Consider the following 26,224-nt stretch of genomic DNA (forward strand, 5'->3'; position numbering starts at 1 on the left):
GGGCTCCCAGCGACGCCTCCGAGGTGCAGACGCTCCCGCTCCCTCGGAAATGTCAACAACTCGTTGCTAAGGAACGACTCCGCGCTCCCCGCGCCTCGCTCTCTTCTCGCGACACTTGGCGAATCCCTTCCCGCGCTTTTTCCGCGGGCGCTTGAGGACGCGGGTGAGGCGTGGAGGGCGGCGCCATGGGCCACCTGGAGCTGCTGCTGGTGGAAAACTTCAAGTCCTGGCGGGGCCGCCAGGTCATTGGCCCCTTCCGGAGGTTCACCTGCATCATCGGCCCCAATGGCTCTGGTAACTGAGCAGCTCAGGGCGCCACCCGAGCGCCTCCGCCGCCCCAGGCGTCCAGGCCACACGTGGCCTGTGGGGTGTGGGCGGCTGCCGCGGGCGCCTGGCCGGCCTTCTGCTTCCAGCCCTGACCCTGACTGGATCCCGGCCTGGCCCTGGCCCAGCCCCTGCCCATCACCGCACCTCAGCCCTGGCCCTCGCCCTCCACCTCAGAGGTCCTGAGCCTTGCCCCTCCGCCGCACGTCGGTCCCCACCCTCGCCCCCCACCTCAGAGGTCCCGACCCTTCCTCTCGGGCCCCACTCTCGCCCCCCACCTCGGAGGTCCCGACCCTTCCTCTCGGGCCCCACTCTCGCCCCCCACCTCGGAGGTCCCGACCCTTCCTCTCGGGCCCCACTCTCGCCCTCCACCTGCTGGCTCCCGACCCTCGTCCGACACCCGAGGGGACCCCACCCCACCTCAGCCCCGGCCCTCGCCCTTCATCTCAGGGGCTCCCAACCCTCGTCCCCCACCCTGGGGCGCCCACCCTCGCCCCCCACCCTGGGGGTCCTGGCCCTTCCTCTCCCCCCCAGTCCCGCCCTGGGCCCTGTTCTCTGCCCTCACTTCTGCTTCTGGGACTGCTGTGGCCCTCGGCCCTGGTCACTCTCGTCCCTTTTTCCTTCTCTTCCGAAGTTGAAGTGAGAGGGAGCTGTCGAGGGGGTAATGGGTTCCAAGCAGCCAGAACCACCGCTGGATCCAAGGGAGTTGTTACCCAGGAATGTGGTGATGATGATGACCCAGTTTACTGAGCTTTTGCTAAGTTCCTGGCAACACGGTCTTTGGTTAGCCATGGCACATGGCTGCTATCCCCATTTTATAGTTGGGGAAACTGAGGTCTGGAGAGGCCAGAGGACTTGCGAAGGTCTCTATTAATAATACCAAAATTAGCCGGGTGTGGTGGCGCATGCCTGTAATCCCAACTACTCTGGAGGCTGAGGCAGGAGAATCGGTTGAACCTGGGAGGTGGAAGTTGCAGTGAGCTGAGATCACGCCATTGCACTCCAGCCTGGGCGACACAGTGTGACTCTGTCCAAAAAAAAAAAAAAAAATATATATATATATATATATATATATAGGCTGGGCGCGGTGGCTCACACCTTTAATTCCAGCACTTTGGGAGGCCAAGGTGGGTGGATCATGAGATCAGGAGTTAGAGACCAGCCTGACCAACATGGTGAAGCCCTGTCTCTACTAAAATTATAAAAATTAGCCGGGTGTGGTGGCATGTACCTGTAATCCCAACTCCTGAGGAGGCTGAGGCAAGAGAATCCCTTGAACCTGGGAGGCAGAGGTTGCAGTGAGCCAAGATCGCGCCACTGCACTCCAGCCTGGGTAACAAGAGCGAGACTCGGACTCTAAAATAAAATAAATAAGATAAATATAAAATAAAATTGGCCGGGCGCAGTGGCTCATGCCTATAATCCCAGCACTTTGGGAGGCCGAGGCGGGCAGATCACCTGAGGTCAGGAGTTCGAGACCAGTCTGGCCAACATAGTGAAACCCCCATCTCTACTAAAAATACAAAAATTAGCCTGGCGTGGTGGCGCACACCTGTAATTCCAGCACTTTGGGAGGCTGGGGCAGGCAGATCACTGGAGGTAGGGGTTCAAGACCAGCCTGGTCAACATGGTGAAACCTCATCTCTACTAAAAATACAAAAATTAGCCTGGCGTCGTGGCACACGCCTGTAGTCCCAGCTACTTGGGGGACTGAGGCAGGAGAATCGCTTGAACCTGGGAGGCAGAGGTTGCAGTGAGCTGAGATTATGCCACTGCAGTCCAGCCTGGGCGACGACAGAGCAAGACTCCATCTCGAAATAAATAAATAAGTAAATAATAAAATAAATAAATAAGTAAATAATAAAATAAATAAAATGCACTGTTCAGTGGTTCTTAGTATATTCAAAAGTTGTGCAACCATCATCACCATCTACTTCCAAAACATTTTCATTGCCCCCAAAGAAACCTTGTACTCATTAGTAATCACTCCCCGTTATCTCCTCTCCACCTAGCGCCTCGCATCTACTAATCTACTTTCTATCTCTATGAAATTACCTATATGGGACATTTCGTATAAATACAATCAGACAATATATGGCCTTTTGTGTCTGACTTCTTTCACTTAGTATAATGTTTTTCAGGTTTATCTATGTTACTTGTATTAGTACTTATGTCCTTGTTTTCAAATAATATTCTACTGTATAGATACACTACATTTTGTTTATCCATTCATCAGTTGATGGATGTTTGGGTTGTTGCCACTTTATGGTATGTTATGCTGCCTTGAGTCTCTTGACAGACTATAACCTTTATTAGACAGGGACAATATTAATGAAATTTAATGGAATAAATGGATTTGGATGAGAAGTATTTATTTTAGGCAGATTTAAATAATGACATTGATTTTAAAAGTTTCTGTTTAGTTCTGTTACTTATACTTGAATTACCTAATAATTTAATTCAATGAATGTTTACCTTGTCCCATTTTCACTGTCTTACAATAGCCCTCAATGTGCAGATTATCCATTAACCCAAAAAAGCCATTTCATATCTGTTAGTTGACTGAGACTCAGCTAAGTAAATTTGCAGCAATTTATTTCTAGTTCTTTTTAGAAAGACCCTAAACCTCTAAAACTAAGCCATATTTCCAGTGGCTGATAGTATTTCTTTGCTTTGTTCATGTTACTTTCCTACTTTTGGCATTGAAAATTAATTATTTATTTTGTCTTGAGATGGAGTCTTGCTCTCTTGCCCAGGCTGGAGTACAGTGGTGTAATACCAGCCCACTGCAACCTCTGTCTTATGGGTTCAAGCAATTCTCCTGCCTCAGCCTCCCGAGTAGCTGGGATTACAGGCGCGTGCCAATGCAGCTGGCTAATTTTTTGTATTTTAGTAGAGATGGGGTTTCACCATGTTGGTCAGGCTGGTCTCAAATCCCTGACCTCAGGTGATCTTCCTGGCTCGGCCTCCCAAAGTGCTGGGATTACAGGCGTGAGCTGCTGCACCCAGCCTGAAAATTTAAACTGCTCTATGGATATAGGGAAAGGGATGTGAAAAGGGGAAATAAATTAATAGAGATGGTGACAGCTGCATTGACGTTGCACCTTGGAAATTGTCTTAGAGAAAATTATGGGCCAATGATTGGGTAACAGATTTAACATTGGGATTAGGAATGCCCACAGCTACCCTTAGGTTCAGTAATTTGTTGGGAAAACTCACAGGGTTCTACATATAGTTTGACTCAATACTATTATTTATTACAGTGAAAAAATACAAAGCAAACTCAGCAAAGGGACAGGGTATATGGGGCAAAGTCTTAGGAAACCAGGTGCAAGATTCTAAGTCCTTACCCATTGGTGTCACTCAGTGCTTCATTCCTCCAGCAGCTAGTCCACACATGTGAAATGTTGCCCACCAGGGAACCTCACTAAAGACTCAATGTGCAGCGTTTTTATCGGGAGATTGTCACATAGGCAAGGTTTGCCTATCATGTACCCAAGTTCCAGAATCTTCTTACGCCAGATCTTCCTCAAAAGAAATTATAAAATAATATTCCAGAATCCTAGAAAGAAAGCATTTGTTCAGATTAAATCATATTGTTTGCACAGATAGTTTAGGCACAGTGAACCATTCTTAATAGGGAATGTTAGAAACCCTCCCAACATCCTAATCCAAATCCCTGTAAGCCAGCCAACCTTGTAAGTAGGACTTTCAAAAGATAACAGTATCAATCCTGTTATATAAATTTTCTGTAGCACCATCTCATACCAATCATAAACAATTTTGATCTAGCCCTTGAAAAGATCCTGGATTTAGTTAGCTTCTCTTTGTTTGTTTGTTTGTTTATTTTGAGTTGGAGTCTCCACGTTGCCCAGGCTGGAGTGCAGTGGTGCAGTCTCGGCTCACTGCAACCACCGCCTCCTAGGTTCAAGCGATTCTCTTGCCTCAGCCTCCTGAGTAGCTGGGACTACAGGTCCGTGCCACCAAGCCCAGCTGTTTTTTATATTTTTTGGTAGAGAGGGAGTTTCACCATGTTGGCCAGGCTAGTCTCGAACTCTTGACCTCAGGTGATCTGCCCACCTTGGCCTCCCAAAGTGCTGGGATTACAGGTGTGAGCCACTGCGCCCAGCCTTAGCGTCTCTTTTTTTTAGAGTATATGAGGATTTGTTGCTGCACCAATGCTTTAGGTGATAGTTTCCATATTTATAAAATGAGGATAACTGAAACTCAGTGAAGTTAAATGATTTGCCATGGTGTGATACCTAATAATGGAAGAGAGCTGGAATTTAGATACATGTATTTCAGCCCTTAAATTTAGACCTCTTAATAGTCTACAATGGATGCGTGGAAGAAGCAAATTTTCTACATCAGATATTTCAGTCATGCATTTTGAACATTGATTAAGAAGGACATGTCTATTGGCTATATTTCACTTCAATTGGTGACCTGGTTTCTTCAGCTCTGGGCAGGGCTTTTTAGCATTAAGAATGTATAGTTTTTTTCTTTTCTTCCCCAGGAAAATCTAATGTAATGGATGCACTTAGTTTTGTAATGGGAGAGAAAACAATTAATTTAAGAGTGAAAAATATTCAAGAACTCATTCATGGAGCACATATTGGAAAACCTATTTCTTCTTCTGCAAGTGTAAAAATTGTATATGTGGAGGAAAGTGGTGAAGAGAAAACATTTACAAGGATTATCCGAGGTACTTTTTATAAAATTTTTTTTCATTTTATTTTTCAAGAGTCAAGTAAGATTGCCCGTTTTTTCTTTTTTTGGAGGGTATGGTTTATTATTCTACTGGCATAATGAGCTAGAGTTCTTTTTTTCTCTTCCATAGCATATCTCAGAAGCAAGTAACAACCTGTTTGATTCGCCACATAATTCTCCAATTATGTCTGCTTTTCCTTAACAGACATAATTGTTCAAATCCCCCTACTGTCAAATAACATTTTAAAATCTGGATATTTAGTTAAGATGAAGGAGGGAGTACCTTGAAGACAGAGAAATCATAACATTTATTCTTGAAGTTCTTTATGTTTATCAGTTTTTCTTAGTGATGAACAAATTGTATGCACATTTTTGGCTTTTATAGACAGTTTTTTCTACCACCAAAAAGCAACTTGAGTGAAATGTTTGAATTTGTGTGTGTGTATATATATATTTACAGGAAAAGGGCGAGGATTGGGGAAAGAGGAAGAAATTTTTTTAAAAGGTGTGGATGGATAAGAGACCAGTAGTTGAATTATTTGAGCCTTTGATCAGTTGTTTACATGTGATGGGGGTAGAGGCAGAGTCATTCATGCCTTAGGCTAGCTCAGTGAATCTGCATTTTTATGTAAGATAATATAGGCTGGGCATGGTGGCTCACGCCTGTTATCCCAGCACTTTGGGAGGCCACAGCGGGAGGATTGCTTGAACTCAGGAGTTTGAGACCAGCCTGGGTAACGTGGTGAGACCCTGTCTGTACAAAAAATTAGCTGTGTGTGGTAGCGTGAGCCTGTAGTCCCAGTACTTAGGAGGCTAAGTTGGGAAGATCACTTGAGTTTGGGAGGTCTAGGATACAGTGAGCCGAGTTTGCGCCACTGCACTCCAACCTGGGCAACAGAGCAAGACCCTGTCTCAGAAAAAAAAAGATAAAGATAGGGCAGAGGAGACAATCAGATATGCATTTATCTCAGATGAGCAGAGGGATGACTTTGAGTTCTGTCCTTTGTCCTGTACATGTGAAGATAAGCTGTCATTTTATATTGTCAGGTTGAAATTCAACAGAACTGTTTTAGGGTAAAGATCTTGGGGCCCACAAGGAATTTCCCTGTGGGTAAATTGTGAAGGAGGCATGCAGTTGTTGTTGTTGTTGTTTAATCTTTACAGCTACCTTATTTAGGAACAAAATAGGAGGCAAGTTTGCATGACCTAGTTTCCAGCTCAACTTTTCCCTTTGGCTTAGTGAGTTGGGAGTTCTGAGATTTATTTTCCTTTTACATCCTGACTCGGATATATGCTCCTTCAGATCAGAGACTTTCATGTGTTTTGTTCGCCACTGTAAAATAGACCTTGACATGTAATAGACACTTAATATTTGTTGACTCATTAAATGCATTTATTCCCATGTAAAAGTAATTTTATTAAACTTTCAATGGATTTGAGATATATCTGGTATTTATATATTTTTTAACAGGCTTTTTATTCTTTTATTTTAGGGGGATGCTCAGAATTTCGCTTTGATGATAATCTTGTGAGTCGTTCTGTTTACATTGCAGAGTTGGAAAAGATAGGCATAATAGCCAAAGCACAAAATTGTTTAGTTTTTCAGGTAAGTAGCTGTAGTAGTTTATTTGATTCAGAATTTTGAAAACACATCACTATATTTTTTATGTTGGTGTGCATTACTGTTTTTAAAAGGGAACTGTAGAGTCAATTTCAATGAAGAAACCCAAAGAAAGGACACAGTTTTTTGAAGAAATCAGCACTTCAGGAGAGCTTATAGGAGAATACGAAGAAAAGAAAAGAAAGTTACAAAAAGCCGAAGAGGATGCACAGTTTAATTTTAATAAGAAAAAAAATGTAGCGGCAGAGCGCAGACAGGCAAAATTAGAGAAGGAAGAGGTAAGATGTCATGAAGATGTAACCATTAAGTATTGGATACCAAATTTTCTATATTAGAATCACTAGATATGGGCTTGGGGTTACCAAGAAGATTAATTTAATAGTATAAGACAATTAAAGCCCAATATTCATTAAGATAAACTTTTTTATGTATTTCCCACTATTTGGGTTTTTCTTTCCGAATAGGCAGGACAGCCTAAACTAGAAAAATGTCTGATTTTCCCAACTGAAAACAAGCTTGAGGGGTTTTTGTCTTATGTAGCAAAGGCTCTCAGATGTTTGGATATTAAACCCCTTATGCTCTTAAAAATTATTGAGGACCCCAAGGAGTTTTTGTTCATATGGGTTATATCTATTAATATTTATTGTATTTGAAATTAACACTGGAAATTTAAAAACTGTTTTAATGATCCCTGTAAAAATAGCAATAAACTCATTACATGTTAACATAAATAGCATTTTTATGAAAGATGACTATATTTTCCGAAACCAATAGACATTGTTTTACCACTTTTATAATTTCCTTAATGTCTAACTTAATAAAAGACAGCTGGATTCTCATAAACACTTCTATGTTAAATCTTACTTATGATAAGACCCAGCAATTTTATCCACACTGTCAGTGCAAGTGTCAACACATTGAAATAGACAAATAAAGTCTTAGTATTACTATGAAAATAATTTTGCTTTCAAGGACTCCCTGAAAGTGTCTTGGGAAGCTCCTAGGAGGCCATGGCCACATTACATGCAAATGTATCTCTGTACATTTCTTGGGCCGCTTCACAATGCCTAATATAGTACCTTGTCTTCGGTTGTAGTTAAAGTGATATTTTTGAAACTCAAATCAGATCCTAACTTTCCATGCATAAAACCTTCCAGTGCAGTGCTTCTCACTGCACTGATAATGTTGTCTCTTATAAAGTGTACTGGTCTTGTCCCTGTTTACCTCTTGAACCTTAACTTCCTGTGCTTTGCTGCCACATTGACCTTTGTTATGTGTTGAACACAACAAACTTCTTTCTATTCTGGGATTTTTGCTATTTCCTCTGCCTAGATAGCTGTATGCCTGATTTTGCATACCTGGTAGTCTCTCTTTCATGTTTTTATTAAAAAGCCATTTTCTCAGGTAGGCATTTACTGTTCATTCCTCCAATCTAAATTAGCACCCTTTCCCTTGTACTAGCACATTGCCCTATTTTGTTTCTTTTGTAGCATTTATTGCTGTATAAAATTATCTTGTTTATTATTTGTTTGTTTGTCTGTCAACAAAGAGTCAAACTCTGTAAAATATTTGAAGAGACTTATTCTGAGCCAAATATGAGTGACCATGGCCTGTGACACAGCTCTAAGGAGATCCTGAGAACATGTGTCCAAAGTGGTCGGGCCACAGCTAGGTCTTATACATTTTAGGGGCTATAAGACATCAGTCAATGCTTGTAAGATGTACATTGGTTCATTCTGGAAAGGAGGGGGAGCGGGGCTTCCAGGTGGATTCAAAGATTTTCTTTCTTTTTTTTTTTTTTTTGAGACGGAGTCTTGCTCTGTCGCCCAGGCTGGAGTGCAGTGGCCGGATCTCAACTCACTGCAAGCTCCGCCTCCTGGGTTTACGCCATTCTCCTGCCTCAGCCTCCCGAGTAGCTGGGACTACAGGCACCCGCCACCTCGCCCGGCTAGTTTTTTTGTATTCTTTTTAGTAGAGGTGGGGTTTCACCGTGTTAACCAGGATGGTCTCGATCTCCTGACCTCGTGATTCGCCTGTCTCCGCTTCCCAAAGTGCTGGGATTACAGGCTTGAGCCACCGCGCCCAGCCTCAAAGATTTTCTTACTGGCAGTTGGTCGAAAGAGTCTTATATAAAGACCTGGAGTCAACAGAAAGGAAATGTCTGGGTTAAGATAAGGGATTGTAGAGACCAATGTTCTTGTTATGCAGATGAAGCCTCCAGGTAGCAGGCTTCAGAGAGAATAGATTGTAAATGTTTCTTATCAGACTTAAAAAGGTATTGGACTCTTAGCTGATTGTCTCCTGGTTTGGGAAAAGAGGCTTGGAAAAGGGAAAGGGGATTCTTTACAGAATGTAGATTTTTCCCCACAAGAGACAACTTTGCAGGGCTATTTCAAGATACGGCAAAGAAACATATTCGCAGTTAAAATATTTTAATTTCCTTCCTTTTCTGTCATGTGATACTATGCCAGCATCAGGTTGGAAAGTAAGCTATATTATATAGGGTTGAATAAAACCCCTCTGGCCAAGCGTGGTGGCTCACGCCTGTAATCCCCACACTTTGGGAGACGGAGGCGGGCGGATGACTTAAGGTGAGGAGTTTCAGACCAGCCTGGCCAACATGGAGAAACCCCGTCTCTACTGAAAATAGAAAAATTAGCCAGGTGTGGTGGCACATGCCTGTAATCCCAGCTACTCAGGAGGCTGAGGCAGGAGAATCACTTGAACTGAAAAGGCAGAGGTTGCAGTGAGCCGAGATGGCACCACTGCGCTACTTTAGCCTGGGTGACAGAGTGAGACTCTGTCTCAAAAAAAAAAAAAAAAAAAAAAAAAAAAATTCTCTGATGACACTTTGTAGAGCAGATTCCCCAGGCTCCTTAGATAGAAATTTGGGCAAGAGAAGAAAAAAGGTCAGAGTTTGGTCCTCGTATTTATTCTCTGACTTTTCTTCCTCTCTTCTCCCCATTAGAATAACTGGAATATAAACTGCATGAGAGCAGGGTTGGGCTGGGTATGGTGGCTTACATCTTTAATCCCAGTACTTTGGGAGGCCGAGGTGGGAGCATCCCTTGAGCCCAGGAGTTCGAGACTAGCCTGGGCAACATAGTGAGACCTCATCTCTACAAAAATAAGACTGAAAACATTTGCCAGGTGTGGTGGTAAGGGAGGAGACCACCCACTCAGGAGGCTGAGGCAGAAGGATCTCTTGGGCCCAGGAGGTCGAGGCTACAGTGAGCTGTGATCGTGCTATTGCATTCCAGCCTGGGTGAGAGAACAAAGCTCTGTCTCAAACAAACAAACAAGATCAGGGATAGTCTGTCTTATTTTCTGCTGTATTGCCAATGCGTAGACCAGTGCCTGGCACATAGTACTCGATACATATTTGAAGAAGTAAATGAAAAGTGGATGTTTCTTATTAGTGATGTTTCTCTATGTCTTCATATTTTCGAATGTGTGTATACATGTCCTTGGTTTTGTTAGTGGAAAGGAGTGGCAGCAGTGGAAATCAGACTGTAGTAATCACGATATACTGAATTGCAGAATTTAAACATTTTAAGGACAGTTAGAACAAAACAACTTCCTAATTGTTTTTTAAACATCCTAGCAGATAGCCTATTACTTGAAATACTTCCAGTATTGATTAGGAGCTCCTCTTGAGGTAGTCTGTTCCTTTATTTCTTTAATAGCACAGATGTTAAGGAAATTATTATTTTTCACATATAATTTAACATTGTAAGAGTCCTGTTTTATCAGTAGAAAAACTACTTCCTGTAGTAGGAATTTTTCCTGGAGTCACTGAATTTAAAGTTGCTAGCACTTTATTAGTCATATCACACTCTTCTTTCAGTTTACAAAGGAGGAAGCTGATGCCAGAAATACTGATTGAGTTGTCAAGCTCACAGGTCCAGACAAAAGGGACCCAGGTGAATGCACGCCACTTCATTGTTCTTATCATCATACCACTGAGCACAAGAACACAACATCATTTACTGGTTTACTGGGTTATTTAAAAAGTATATTCAGAAACCCTCGCCAAATTATGCTACTTTTGGCAAGGATATTATGTCCTAATGACAAATAAAAATTTATTAATTTGTTGGTATAATAGTTGAGTTTATTAAAGGCCAACTTAAATATACTCCCTTTTAACTGCTGTTGAATTATACTCTTTTATAGGCAGAACGTTACCAGAGTCTCCTTGAAGAACTGAAAATGAACAAGATACAACTGCAGCTTTTTCAACTGTACCATAATGAGAAAAAGATTGATTTCCTGAACACCAAGTTAGAGCATGTGAAAAGGGATTTGAGTGTCACAAGAGAGTCTTTGTCTCATCATGAAAACATAGTTAAAGCCAGGAAAAAGGAACATGGAATTCTAACTAGACAACTACAACAAACAGAAAAAGAATTAAAGTGAGTTTTTAAAAGTTGATATTAACAATTGGGTTATATGTAGGTTGACAGAGGAAATAATGTAAGTGACACTTTGAAAATTGATTTTTAAAAATAAGCATTTTACTTTGGAATACTTTTAGATATACAGAAAAATTATAAAGATAATACAGGCCAGGCGCGGTGGCCCACACCTGTAATCCCAGCACTTTCGGAGGCCGAGGTGGGTGGATCACAAGGTCAGGAGATTGAGACCATCCTGGCTAACATGGTGAAACCCCGTCTCTACTAAAAATACAAAAAATTAGCTGGGCATGGTGGCAGGCGCCTATAGTCCTAGCTACTTGGGAGGCTGAGGCAGGAGAATGGCATGAACCCAGGAGGTGGAGCTTGCAGTAAGCTGAGATCGCACCACTGCACTCCAGTCTAGGTGACAGAGTGAGACTCCATCTCAAGGAAAAAAAAAATAGTATAGAATGGTCCTGAAGTGGTGGTGGTTGTCTGGAGTAATACCCGAGGTTCATTGCCTTACACGAAGGAAATCAAGGATGCAGACCCACAAGGAGTAAGGTTAAGAGTGGAGGTTTAATAGGTGAAAGAAAGAGAAAAGCTTTCTTCCATGCAGAGAGAGGGGCTGCCGATCGGGTCTTCTGGTCCACAGCGAAGTACAGGAGGTTTTATAGATGTGCTTGAGGAGGTGGTGTCTGATTTAGGGCATGAAGGATTGCTCACACCAGGTATGCCATTTGCAGAGCATGTGAAGAACTGGTTAGGACTAGGTGTGCCATTTGCATAGTGCACAAAGAAGCTGGCCACCCACCCTAATTTTTTATTGTGCAGATTCTGTACCTGGCTGATACCATGTTGCCAACTTTTCTACTGTACACATGGTGACAAAGAAAAGGGAAGATGGAGCCTTCACGTTGAACTTAGCTGGCTTCTGGGTAGCCCTTTTCTGTTGGCTCAGCTGCTGGCATTCACTCGTACAAGCTTCCAGCTTGCTTATGTATGTTTGTAGCTTGACTTTTCAGGCTCCTCTTTGTTATAAAAGAAATGATTTGGGGGCTGCTTTTTGTTAAAAGGGAAGCTCTGCTGAGAACTCTCTTAACCTTTACTATCTGCCTAAATAATTTATTTTTTGCTCCTGTATCAGTCCCATATTCCCAACACTCAGTTTCTGCTATTAACATCTTACATTATTATGATACATTGTCAATTAATAAACTAATATTGATACATTAACTAAAGTCCATACTTTATACATATTTTCTCAGTTTTTGCCTAATGTCCTTTTTATGATCCAAAATGCCATATTACGTTTAGTTATATGTTTCCTTAGGCACCTTTTAGCTGTGACAGTTCTTGTTTTTGATGAGCTTGACAATTTTGAGGAATATTGGTCAGTTTTTTTGTAGAACATCTTTCAACTGGGATTTGTCTGATGGTTTTCTCATAATTAGACTGAAGATACAGACTGTGGGGAGGAAGACCACAGAAGTAAAATGTCATTTGCATTATATTCTATTAGAGTGTCAGTGTATTATATATGTCACATGACATTTATCGTATAGTATATCATATGTCATATCAACATGGTATCACTGTTGATGTTGACCTTGATCACCTGACTGAATGTCAGGTTTGTCATGTTTCTCCACTATAAGTTTTTCTCCCTTTTCATACTGCAGTCTTTGAGAGGAAGTCACTATGCATAGCCCACACTTAAGGAGTAGGGAGAGTTATGTTTTACCTTGAGGGCAAAGTATCTACATGATTTATTTGGAATTCTGCACAGATTTGTCTCTACTTGTTTATTTTTAAATTAAATTAATTGTTATTTACATCAGTATAGATTTATGGATATTTTACATTTGGGGTTATAATCCAATATTACCTTGTTGATTTTATTGCTTAGATTGTTCCTGCTGTGGCCACTGAGAACTCTTTGAGTTGGCTCCTGCATCCCTTTGAAATATTCTCATTATTGTGATTTTTTTTGGAGCTCTTCCTTACTTTCTAGATAAGTATCTTCTAGTGTCATCTTGTATAAGGCAGTCCAAGCATCAGCTTGCCCCAACTTGTGTGAGCCTGCCCCAGGCTCTCCAAGGAACCCTGGTTCCTTTTATTGAAGAATGGTATTGGGAACCAACATCTAGGTGGTAGATGTGTTCGTTGTTACTGGAGTGTCCTTGCTTCTAGGCTTTCTCAGCTGTTGGAACTAGGAAATACGTGTGTATACTATTTATACACATAGCTATAAATATTTTCGTATGTGACCATCTATATTAAGCTAAACATGAGTTCATATTGATGTCTCCCAATTCTAAGCCATTAATCATTCTAGCCTTCTCTTGCTTATCTGTAACCTCCCACTTCAACAGTGGGAAATCTGGCTTCTACCATCTGCCATCCATTTGCTTAATTGTGCAATTCCAGTAATCATATGTAATAGTGTCAGAATTGTTAACCCATACCCCTTGGAAAGCATCTTTGTAACTATATGTTACAAAGTACTTATGTTTTAGTCTTACAGACTCCACTCATTTCTAGAATTTGGTCAGCATGTTTTCCTTCCACCACTTCAGTAAGGTTGTTTCTACATTTGTAATAAAGTTAGATTCTTTTATTGCATTCTACATTCCATCTAGGATCCCTTAGCCTCCTGAGTGATTCTTTTTTAATTTGCTTACATTAAGGTTCATTCTTGGTGCTGTAAAGTAGTATAGGTTTTGGCAAATTCATAGTGTCAAGTGTCTACCACTACAGTACCACTCTCAAAAGTGATCCTGTGCTTTATTCAACCCTCCCACTGACCTTGCTCAACCTTTGGCAACCACTGATCTGCTTACAGTTTCTGAAAGTTGATTTTAGGATTTCTTTTTTAAAGTGGTTTGATCAAAACAACTTCTTCCCTTTATATATCAAAGAAATGAAATTTTCTTTAAAGCAAATGTTTTTCCCTTTTCAGGTCACTTGAAACCCTTTTAAATCAGAAGAGGCCTCAGTACATTAAAGCCAAAGAAAACACTTCTCACCACCTTAAGAAATTAGATGTGGCTAAGAAAACAATAAAGGACAGCGAAAAACAATGTTCTAAACAGGAGGATGATATAAAAGCCCTGGAGACAGAGCTGGCTGATTTAGATGGTGCATGGAGAAGTTTCGAAAAACAGATTGAGGAAGAAATTTTACGTAAAGGGCGAGACATTGAACTGGAAGCCAGTCAGGTAAAAAAGGTCAACTTAGGGGAAATCTTATGTTTCTATTATTTCAGCTTCTTTGAATTAGAAAAAAATTTAAAAGATGACCTGTGTGATATTTTAAGAGATTATCCTCAGTGTAAATTGTGGGGATTTAAATTTTTCAGCCTGTATACAGAATCTAAATTTATTTATTTTTAATTTTAATTTTGTAGAGATAGGGTCTCGCTCTGTCACTCAGGCTGGAGTGCAGTGGCATGATCATGATGCAGGATTTTTGTTTGTTTTTGAGAAGGAGTTTCACTCTTGTTGCCCACGTTGGAGTGCAATGGTGTGGTCTTGGCTCACTGCAACCTCCGCCTTCTGGGTTCAAGTGATTCTCCTGCCTCAGCCTCCTGAGTAGCTGAGATTACAGGCATGCGCCACCATGCCTGGCTAATTTTGTATTTTTAGTAAAGACAGGGTTTCTCCATGTTGGTCAGGCTGGTCTCAAACTCCCGACCTCAGGTGATTCACCCGCCTCGGCCTCTCAAAGTGCAGGGATTACAGGCATGAGCCACCATGCCTGGCCAATGCAGGATTTTTCTCAGTCACTTTGTTAGCCAGAGACCCTCGGTTGGTGACACCCTTGCCCAGGCCTTGCTTCCAGGCCTTGCTTGGTCCCACATTCACTGCAGGAGACACCCTGTCCACTCAGCTTGCCAGGCTGCACCTAGCCTGCACTCTGGTGCGAATGCCACAGCTGCCATGGTCGCGTGTTAACAGCTCTGTCAGCCTCTTGGCCCACTCTGGCCCTCAGCTCCAGGGCTGACTCAGCCCTGCCACTGCTTCCTGTCATGTGGGGCGGCTGCCCTCTGCCAGCAGAGGGCAGAGGGCCACAGTGTTTCAGCCTTCTGTGTACTCATGTTCAGTGGGTCCTGAGTTCTTGTCTTGTGTCTAAGAAGAATGAGGCTACACGGGCAATCGAAGAGTGAGGAAGGCAAAGAAGAAATTTATTGAGTAATGAAACAGCTCTCAGCAGAGAGGGGATGCAAGAGGTTGTCGTCCACTACCTGAAGTCAGGTGGTTTCTCCCCCAGTGTAGCTGGGTCTGGGGCTTTTATAGACTCACAATGGGGGAATGTGTGCTGATTGGTTTGTGAGTATGCATAAAAAGGCTAAAATAAAGGCACCACTCTAAAGTGGGTACAACAGTGTGAAAAGCCAATTAGGGAAGGGTAGGTGTATGTAAAATAGGTGATGGGTAGGGATCAATCAGAGGTAAGCACACCAAACAGGAAGAGAGGTTCTCAATCTTGTCTGGGGATTTACCCAGGACTTGTAGCTAGGCTTTAAACTGTCTTTGTCTTGAAGGTTTCACTGGGGGCCCACCCCTGTCTGCCTAGGATTTATCTGCCTCCTGCTGCTATCAATCATAGTTCACTACAGTGTTACTCCTGGGCTCAGTCTATCCTCCTGTCTACAGGTGCATGCTACCATACCTGGCTAATTTTTAAATTTTTTGTAGAGATGAGGTCACACTGTGTTGCCCAGGCTGGTCTCAAACTCCTGGGCTCAAGTGATCCTCTTGCCTCAGCTTCCCAAAGTGCTGGGATTACAGGCATGATCCACTGTGCCTGGCCTAAAAGACTGTTTAAAATAGAGCAACGAAAACCTCTATACTAAGGTCTCTGTCCAAAAATCTTAAAAGAGAAAGGAGAATCCAGAGAAAATGATGTATTTTTTCTACTTACATAGTCATAATTATTTTTGTATATAATTGTGATATAAGATTATCATAAAATTGATAAAAGATAAATGATAAAAATGTGGTTGTCAATTACGTGTTTTTGCCATCTACTGATTATAATTAAATCTTGTATAATAAGTTAGAGATTAATTCGTCACTGAACATTTTAAAGCACCTTAAGTAATTAGTTTCCTTCTTGTCAATTAAGTGATCATGCCGGGCGCGGTGGCTCACACCTGTAATCCCAGCACTTTGGGAGGCTGAGGCGGGCGGATCACAAGGTCAGGAGATCGAGACCACGGTGAAACCCCGTCTCTACTAAAAATACAAAAAATTAGCCGGGCGCGGTTGAGGGCGCCTGTAGTCCCAGCTACTCGGGAGGCTGAGGCAGGAGAATGGCGTGAACCCGGGAGGCGGAGCTTGCAGTGAGCCGAGATCGCGCCACTGCACTCCAGCCTGGGCGACAACGAGACTCCGTCTCAAAAAAAAAAAAAAATTAAGTGATCATGTCCCCTCAAAGCCACATGTATCTTTTAAGTGTTTATGAGAGGAAAAAATGGTTACCTTATGAATAATAAGATAAACACTTGAGTCCAGGAGGCCAAGGCTATAGTGAGCCATGATTGTGCCACTGTACTCCAGCCTGGGCAACAGAGCAAAATAAAAATAAATAACAGTTTCAAATATAAATAAATAAATAAATAATAAACAGTTTTTTAAAAGGAGCTTTCATGCTCACATTATTTTCCCTGGGCAGGTGGTCGATTATGATTTAATTTATATAAAGCAAACTTTTGGGAAGATTAATTATCTTCTAGTACAGGATTTCATACAAAGAATTTGCTGTCATGAATTAGCAATTTTTCAATACTGTTTATGCAGCTGGATCATTATAAAGAACTTAAGGAACAAGTAAGAAAGAAAGTAGCTACGATGACTCAACAACTGGAAAAACTGCAATGGGAACAGAAGACAGATGAAGAAAGACTGGCATTTGAAAAGAGGAGGCATGGAGAAGTTCAGGTATCTTGGGTTGTACAGTAATGATTTAGAATTATTCTTAATGAAATTTTATTTCCTTATTGTACCTGTCTCCAGAATGAATCTCCTTAACCTTACACTATACTGCCTCATTTCGTTTATTTCATGATTTGGCAGATGAAGATACAAATATAAAAGGCATAATCTATGATAGTTCTGTGAGTAGAAGAGGGTATTTTGTGCAAGAAGAAAAACAAAGGTGGTAACATAGCAGGAATTACTTTTAAAACATTTGTATAATTGATATGTTATAAAATTATATGCTGATTTATGAAAATACACATTGCACATTTTTGACTTTGTGCATGCTAATTTCTTCTTGGAATAATCTATTTATCTTTACGTGTTAAAATCTAGAGTTACCAACACTGCAAAGCCTTCCCTGTCCCTCCTTTTCTTTATATCCCAGTTCCTAAAAAAGCCAAAAATAATGTCTTCCTCATATAACTACCTATTAATATTATTATTATTTGATATGGAGTTTTGGTCTTGTTGCCCAGACTAGAGTGCAATGACGCCATCTCGGCTCACTACAACCTCCACCTCCCAGGTTCAAGCGATTCTCCTGTCTCAGCCTCCTGAATAACTGGGATTACAGGCATGTGCCACCGTGCCCGGCTAATTTTGTATTTTTAGTAAAGACGGGGTTTCTCCACGTTGGTCAAACTGGTCTTGAACTCCTGACCTCAGGTGATCTGCCTGCCTCAGCCTCGCAGAGTGCTGGAATTACAGGCCTGAGCCACCGTGCCGGGCCAATTTTTTATCTATATCTAAGGGCTTTTGTCAGATTGCATAAAAATAACAATGAATTGGTACCTCTCTACTAGACTGAAAGCTTATTAAAGACAGGATTCTAATTGTGTCCATTGTAAACCTTGCACTTAGTAGGTGTCAATAAGTGTTGGTTGAATTGCTGTTGTCTTTTGGATACAAAAAAACAGTAAGAAGAACATACGTAGTTGCAGACAGGTGGAGAAGACTTGTAGTAGTCTCCAATTGGATTTAATGATAAAGTGAATAGAACAAAACTTTTGTGAAATCCTCACCCGCAAGCCTGTTAGTTGCCCTATAGGTGCCTATATTATTATAACACAAAACCACTCTACTATATAATTACTTATTTAATTGTCTGTTTCTCCTACTAGGCATTAGTTCTTTGAGGGCAGGGACTCTTTCCTGCTTGTTTCTGTACCTCTAGTTCCTATCACGTGGTAGCCAGTGAATATATTTAGGTTGTTGCAAAAGTAGTTGCAGTACTTTTGCACCAACCTAATATATTTGTTGAGTGAATTAGTTAGGGATAAGAACTATATAGATATTTGAAAATAATCTCCTTGAAGTTTGAAGTTACAGAGAGAAATCGCTAGAGATCAAATATCTAGCAAATGGTAAGAGTCAGGAGTTGAACCCTGATCTGTAATTTGCTCTGATATGTTTTCATATAATTATATTTGACATCTTTCAAATTTGTAACAGCTTATAATATTATAGTAAATTATAGGCATGTAATTTTGTTGGTTTGGAATTGCTGTAATTGATTTTAGATTTCATTTCCTCTTTTAGGGAAATCTAAAACAAATAAAAGAACAAATAGAAGATCATAAAAAACGAATAGAGAAGTTAGAGGAGTATACAAAGACATGCATGTAGGTAGAATAAAAAAAAATTTCTTGCAGCTGTTTTCTTTTCTTTTTTTTTGAGAGGATCTCACTCCCATCGCCCAGGCTGGAGTGCAGTGGCACAATCATGGCTCACTGTAGCCTCAACTTCTGGGGTTCAGATGACTGTCCTACCTCAGCCTGTAGCTGAGACTACAGGCGCATGCCATCACACCCAGCTAATTTTTTGTATTTCTGGTAAAGATGGGGTTTCACCATGTTGGCCAGGCTGGTCTTGAACTCTTGAACTCAAGCAATCCACCCTCCTTGGACTCCCAAAGTGCTGGGATTACAAGAGTGAGCCACTGCACCCTTTGCAGCTTTCTTATTTATGTATTTCTTTCTTTTTTTTTTGAGACAGGGTCTCACTCTCACCCAGACTGGAGTGCAGTGGCGTGATCATGGCTTGCTGCAACCTACACCTACCCCTGGGCTCAAGTGATCCATCTGCCTCAGCCCCCTGAATAGCTGGTACTACAGGTGTGTGCCACCACACCTGGCTAATTTTTTTGTATTTTGTAGAGACAGGGTTTTGCCATGTTGCCAGGCTGGTCTCAAATTCCTGGACTCAAGCTATCCACCCACTTAGCCTCTCAAAGTACTGAGATTACAGGAGTGAGCCACCTGGCCCAGCCACGTTTTTCAAATCAATGAAGAATGAGCAAAATCTTTTTTGCCCATGTTTGGTGTCAGGTTTATTGCATTTTTTACCCTTTAAAAATTGATAGAGCACTGCTCTATTCCCCTGCAATGCCAGACAAGAGTATGTTGTACCTGGTAATTCCTAAATTTTGGTTTATCGTTTTGCTATATAATTTGTTGTTATTTTGTAGGGATTGCTTGAAAGAGAAAAAACAGCAAGAGGAAACCCTAGTGGATGAAATTGAAAAAACAAAATCAAGAATATCTGAAGTTAATGAAGAATTGAATCTTATTAGAAGTGAATTGCAGAATGCTGGGATTGACACCCATGAGGGAAAACGTCAGCAAAAGAGAGCAGAGGTTCTGGAACATCTTAAAAGACTGTACCCAGATTCTGTGGTAATGAGAAGGAATGGTTAATTTAAACAAAAAAACTAAGCTTTGCTGTTTGCTTACAGCAGTATCTTCTCATTTGGGATTAGAAATATTACCATTATTGGCCGGGCGCGGTGGCTCACGCCTGTAATCCCAGCACTTTGGGAGGCCGAGGCGGGCGGATCACAAGGTCAGGAGATCGAGACCACGGTGAAACCCCGTCTCTACTAAAAATACAAAAAATTAGCCGGGCGCGGTTGTGGGCGCCTGTAGTCCCAGCTACTCGGGAGGCTGAGGCAGGAGAATGGCGTGAACCCGGGAGGCGGAGCTTGCAGTGAGCTGAGATCAGGCCACTGCACTCCAGCCTGGGCGACAGAGCGAGACTCCGTCTCAAAAAAAAAAAAAAAAAAAATTACCATTATTACAAAGCAATATTATTTTAGACATCTTTAAATTTTGTGTTTGACTCTTTATATTTAAAATGTAACAGTAAATAATTAGGGTAAAACTTCCGGTAGTAGCTGTAGGTACGTAATTATTGGGGAGAAGCATGACATGAACGTAGTACTCAGAAAGTTCAAATTGTGGCCAGTATCCCCTAAAGGACTTGGATGCTGTGAAGTAACCTGAGCCCTCCAGACACATAGCCTCGAACCTCATGTTTTTCATGATTTTATTTGTTTTTGAAATATTTTTTCAGCAGACATGATTGGCATATTTTTATTCTCTTAAGTATGACTGTGCATCCGGTATTGCTAGTGTATTTCATTAACCAAAATACAATATCACTTGTTGCTTGGGGTGTCAGCATCACAAGATTATTTCCTTTTGTATCGAGGTGGCATCTGACCCTCTTGTCACTAATATCAGTGTATACTGTGCAGTCCTTATTTTATAATATGGCCTATTTTCAGCATTTGAGACTGGTAACCACTGCTCTATTTTGAAACACCTACCGACCAGGGCAGTGGCTCACGTCTGTAATCCCAGTACTCTGAGAGGCTGAGGCAGGTGGATCAGCTAAGGTCAGGAGTTTGAAACCAGCCTGGCCAACATGGTTAAACCCTGTGTCTACTAAAAATGCAAAAAGTAGCCCCACTTTGTGGCAGGCACCTGTAATACCAGCTACTCTGGAGGGTGAGGCAGGAGAACCGCTTGAACACAGGAGGCAGAGGTTGCCGTGAGCTGAGATCACACCATTGCACTCCAGCCTGGGTGACAGAGTGAGACTGTCTCCCAAAAAAAGGAAACATCTACCATTGGCCTCCATATCCACACTTTCATGGTTTTCCTCCTATCTCTCTGGCCACCCATCTTCATCTCCTTTATAGCATCTGTTTTGACTTTCTGACTCTTAAATGTTGGTTTTGACTTCCAGATAATGATGCAGAAGTAAGTCTAGGTCACAAAATCTGGATCCCCCAATTCCTATCCAAATGACAACAGCTAGTAAAACACACACACACACACACACACACACACACACACACAACTAGTTAAAAAAAAATCTACCTGATGCCATAAACTTTAGAAAATGGTGATAATCTAGGATTTTTAAAAAAATGTATTGAAGTATAGCATTGCTTTTTCTCAACTCCACAGAAGCTGAACTGATAAATTGACTAATTCCTGAGAATTCTCACCTAGTATTCCTTGATCTAGCAAGAAGCAAACTCACATGTATTTGTTTCCTTTTCTCTTCTAACTGGAGAGAGTTAGATTTAAAAACTGGTGAACTGGGTGCCTGTAATCCCAGCACTTTGGGAGGCCGAAGTGGATGGATCACTTGAGGTCAGGGGTTTGAAACCAGCCTGGCCAACATGGTGAAATACTGTCTCTACTAAAAATACAAAAAATTTAGTGGGGCGTGGTGGTGCATGCCTGTAATCCCAGCTACTTGGGAGGCTGAGGCAGGAGAATTGCTTGAACCCGGGAGGTAGAGGTTGCAGTGAGCGGAGATTGCAACACTGCACTCCAGCCTGGGTGACAGAGCAAGACTCTGTTTCAAAAAAACAAAAAACAAAACAAAAGAAAAAAACACTGGTGAATTGGGGAACGTGAAGCTCATATGCTCTCTAATGAGAGTGAAGACCCTAGGTCTCACTAGGGCTTTAAAATTGGGAGGCCATTTTGAAGCCCTCTTTTCTAGATGAGATTTGTCCTCCTCCCTCAAGGTAGAAGAACTTGGTATGGGATATTAATTAAAAACTCAGATGAGAGAGAATTCAGGTACTTAAATGAAGTGTGTTCTTAAAAAGTCTTAGGTGAGTTCTCACTTGCCGCTACTATCCAATCCCTTACAAGAAAGTAAACAGAATAGGAAATACTTATTCTATCAAGTGTTGCTCAGAGGAGGTAATTGTCTCAGTTCTGTGAGAAAAGGAATTAAGAAAATTATCCACCATAGCAAATCAAAGATCTGAACAGAGCTGCTCACATTAAACATAAGCAAAGTGAAAAGAATCACTGTGGCAGCTATAGGTACATATAATAACAAAGAGGAAGAAACTATTTAAAAACATTTAGAAGTCAAAGAGCCCAGTCTAGAAGGTTACAGAACAAAATCCCCTGTAAATGTTTTGCACTATGGGCAATTTAATAAGAACTTGAATTTATGAAACTAGATTCAAATATAAGGTAAAACAATAAGATAAAAAGGAAAATGTAAGCTGTGAAAACAAATCAGGAATAGGCATTATTACCAAATAATTATAGTTAGCATGTAAGTAATAAGTAACATAGACAAATTAACAAATTAGAAGCATTAATAGCAAGAAATGTTAATAAATTAGAAGTAGCTGCCAGGTGTGATGGTGTGTACCTAGTTTCAGCTACTCGGAGGCTGAGGCAGGAGGATAGCTTGAACCTAGGAGTTTGAGACCGGCCTGGGCAACATAGCAAGACCTCATCTCTTTAAAAAAAAAAAAAATAAAGGTAGCAAAAAATAATAGATTACACAATTGAAAATCAAATTATTGACCCTGAAGAAAGGCTTGAGATAATCACAATGGAGAAGAAAAAGTCAAAGATATTTAAACAGAGCAAAGACAGTGATGTTTTATCATAGGAAAATGGTATTCTTGAAGTAGAACCTAACAAATGGAGGAAGGAGTCCAAAGACAGAAAATTAAACCTTCAGATATTCTAGAGACCACTGATACATGATGCTCGACATCCAAACATTTTCTAGTAAAGTTTTTGAACTTCAATCTAATACATTCTTGACCATTCTTCAGGTCTCAGATCAAGTAACACTTCGTGGAAATCCTTCCTTGACTTTTCTTTTTTTTTTTTTTTTGAGATAGAGTCTTGCTCTGTCGCCAGGCCGGAGTGTAGTGGCGTGATCTCGGCTCACCACAACCTTCGCCTCCTGGGTTCAAGTGATTCTCCTGCCTCAGCCTCCCAAGCAGCTGGAACTACAGGCACGCACTGCCACGCTCAACTAATTTTTGTATTTTTAGTAGAGGCAAGGTTTCACCACATTGACCAGGATGGTCCCGATCTCTTGACCCCATGATCTACTCTCCTCGGCCTCCTAAAGTGCTGGTATTACAGGTGTGAGCCACCACGCCCAGCTGGAAATCCTTCCTAGACTTCTTATGCCAACCTGGTCCCTGTTAAATATTCTCAGAGCACTCTCTACTTTGTCAGTGTCTAGCTCCATTTTGTACCTACATGTGATTATTGATTATTTATATCTTCCTCACTAGACTGAAAATTCTGTGAGGTCAGAAGGTATCTACTTTGTTCATTAATGTTTTATCCAGCGCCTAGCTCAGTACCTGCAATAGCAGGTCTCTTATAGATTCTTGTTTAATAGATAAGGGAATAAATTAGTATTTAATCATGTAGTTTTAGAAACTATTTTAATATTTTGGTAAGGCTAGTCCCTCTTTATTACTCTTTTTTTAAATGAAGTGTTACATAGCTAGATGGACATTGCATAATGAAACTTAGGTCTATTTGAATAAAACTCTATTAATTATGATGTATGTAATTTTATAAAATTAGTTTTTGTCTGTGCTACTTTGTTACATTAGATAACAATGAATTATATATTTCAGTCTAATATATCTATTTTTCTCTCCTTTTTTGAAACCTGCTAAGTTTGGAAGACTACTTGACCTGTGTCATCCTATTCATAAGAAATACCAGCTGGCTGTTACTAAGCTTTTTGGCCGGTACATTATTGCCATTGTTGTAGCCTCTGAAAAGGTAGCAAAAGATTGTATTCGATTTCTGAAAGAGGAAAGAGCTGAACCTGAGACATTCCTTGCTCTAGATTACCTTGATGTAAGAACTTTGTAATGCCTGGTATTTATAGTGATAAAAATCTTGTCTTTTAGAGAATGATCTTATTGCCTAAAACTATGATAGTGATTGAAAAAAATTGTAGCTTGTATGTCAGTTAGGCAATCATTTAAATGGCTGGTGTTAAATATATTGGCAAGCAAAGAATAATATCAAGTGGCTATTCTCTTTCTTGACATCATATCATTTCTTCCTTATCTAGTTTTTACAGAATTCTACCTTTGATTTCATTGCACTAGCAGTGCACCACTCTACCTATTAGCCAGCAATGTATTTTGTCCTATATAGCAAAGTATAGGAAATGGATAAGATGTATGGTCTGTTGGTGAAATGCCAATTCAGTCTTAATTGTAAATATTTGACCCAGTGTGTTAACTCTTTGTGAAAGAGGCTAAATTTTGAGCCTTGAGGTATGTATTGAGATACCTTAACATATCCTGAGTCTAAATTCATGAAGCAGAAACTCTGTCACATCATGATTGATATCCTTCAGTGATTATTCATCGACTACTCAAAAAAGTGTCCTCTTTGGTTCACCAGTCAAGACCCTGAATTGCAGGCAGTCTTCATAGTAGTTAAGAGCACATGCCTTAGAGCTAGACTGCTCTGAGTTTGAATCTCAGCCCTACTTCTAATTAGATCTTACTAATTTATTCTTAATTTTTCTTTTTTCTTTTCTTTCTTTTTTTTTTTTTTTTTTGAGACGGAGTCTTGCTCTTTTGCCCAATCTGGAGTGCAGTGGCGCGATCTTGGTTCACTGCAGCCTCTGCCTCCCGAGTTCAAGCAATTCTCCTGCCTCAGCCTCCCAAGTAGCTGGGATTACAGGTATGTGCCACCACACCCGGCTTTTTCTTTTTCTTTTTTTTTTCTTTGGATTTTTAGTAGAGGCGGGGTTTCTCCACGTTGGTCAGGCTGGTCTCAGGTGATGCGCCCGACCTCAGGTGATGCGCCTGCCTCAGCCTCCCAAAGTGCTTTGATTACAGGCGTGAGCCACCGCGCCTGGCCTATTCTTAATTTTTCTGAGTATCAGTTTTCCATGTGTGGAAATGGAAGAATTAGTTCTTACCATATTGGATTACTACAAGGAGTTGTTACATGTAAAGCACTTGGCATAAGATCTCCACAGAGGAGGGGCTGGTGCTACTTATGGTCCAGACCTCCCTTTTGTACTTCCACACTGTTGTTACCTTCTGCTCACTGAAATTCTTTACCCCATCTCATCTGCCTGTTAGAATCCTGTTTTACTTATTTCTCACTTGAGATTTTTTTCAAGACAAACTCATTTTTTAAAAAATCTTACACAGAAGTGTATCAAATATAAAGGGAATACTCCTACCCCTTCATAATGTCTGATTCCTTAATAGTAACAGCTTTAGATTGCTTCCATACACTCAATTTATATAACTATATATTCCCAAGTGTATATACACACACGTACACATACACATTTTGGTTGTATATATGTTTTCTTCTTTGTTTTGTTTGTTTTATTAAAAAGTGAGATCATACTTGCTGGATTTTGGTAATACATTGTAGACACTTTTGTGATCTGTTGTAAACCCAACCTAAAAGTCATTACTAAGAAGGTCTGAAGGCTTTCCTGATCATTTAAGTCGAAAGTGTTTTGTTTGTGTTTTTCTGTTTTTTTTTTTGTTTGTTTGTTTTTTTGAGACAGAGTCTCACTCTTTGTTGCCCAGCCTGGAGTGTAATGGCGCAATCTTTGCTCACTGCAACCTCCGCCTCCTGGGTTCAAGCAATTCTCCTGTCTCATCCTCCTGAGTAGCTGGGATTACAGGCGCCTGCCACCACACTCGGTTAATTTTTGTATTTTTAGTAGAGACAGGATTTTACCATGTTGGCTGGGCTGGTCTTGAACTCCTGAGCTCAGGTGATCCACCTGCCTCAGCCTCCCAAAGTGCTGGGATTACAGGCGTGAACTACACGCCTGGCCCAAAAGTGGTTTTTTAAAATTCCGTAGTGTTTTGTTGCTCTCTTGACACATATCTAAATGGGTATTATTTTCCACTAGATTTTATGATTTTGAAAGTGTCTTGTGGAACACTTCCTATACATTGTTTTATCCTGACTGGTTAGTGACAGAGTTGAAACTGGAAATTACATCTTCTGGCTTTTGATGAAGTTTTTGTTTTTAAAAAATATTACCAAAACCCATGGTGGGATGTAGTTCATCATGTTCTTATCAGTTTTTTATGGTGTGTA

General features: G+C 40.9%; 1 protein-coding gene across 1 annotated transcript in view; it reads left to right on the forward strand.

Annotated features, from left to right (window-relative positions):
• Positions 1-145: 145 nt before the first annotated feature.
• SMC1B (structural maintenance of chromosomes 1B) overlaps positions 146-26,224 on the forward strand; it is a 64,148-nt gene continuing 38,069 nt past the window's right edge. The window contains exons 1-10 of the mRNA XM_001109647.4: positions 146-294; positions 4,841-5,029; positions 6,528-6,640; positions 6,730-6,933; positions 10,832-11,070; positions 14,018-14,276; positions 16,860-17,000; positions 18,582-18,664; positions 19,510-19,717; positions 23,801-23,986. Coding sequence (XP_001109647.2) covers positions 186-294; positions 4,841-5,029; positions 6,528-6,640; positions 6,730-6,933; positions 10,832-11,070; positions 14,018-14,276; positions 16,860-17,000; positions 18,582-18,664; positions 19,510-19,717; positions 23,801-23,986 — 1,731 coding nt within the window. The 5' untranslated portion in view covers positions 146-185. The remainder of the gene's footprint in view (positions 295-4,840; positions 5,030-6,527; positions 6,641-6,729; positions 6,934-10,831; positions 11,071-14,017; positions 14,277-16,859; positions 17,001-18,581; positions 18,665-19,509; positions 19,718-23,800; positions 23,987-26,224) is intronic.

Source organism: Macaca mulatta, chromosome 10, assembly GCF_049350105.2.
Source record: "Macaca mulatta isolate MMU2019108-1 chromosome 10, T2T-MMU8v2.0, whole genome shotgun sequence".
Taxonomy (NCBI): domain Eukaryota; kingdom Metazoa; phylum Chordata; class Mammalia; order Primates; family Cercopithecidae; genus Macaca; species Macaca mulatta.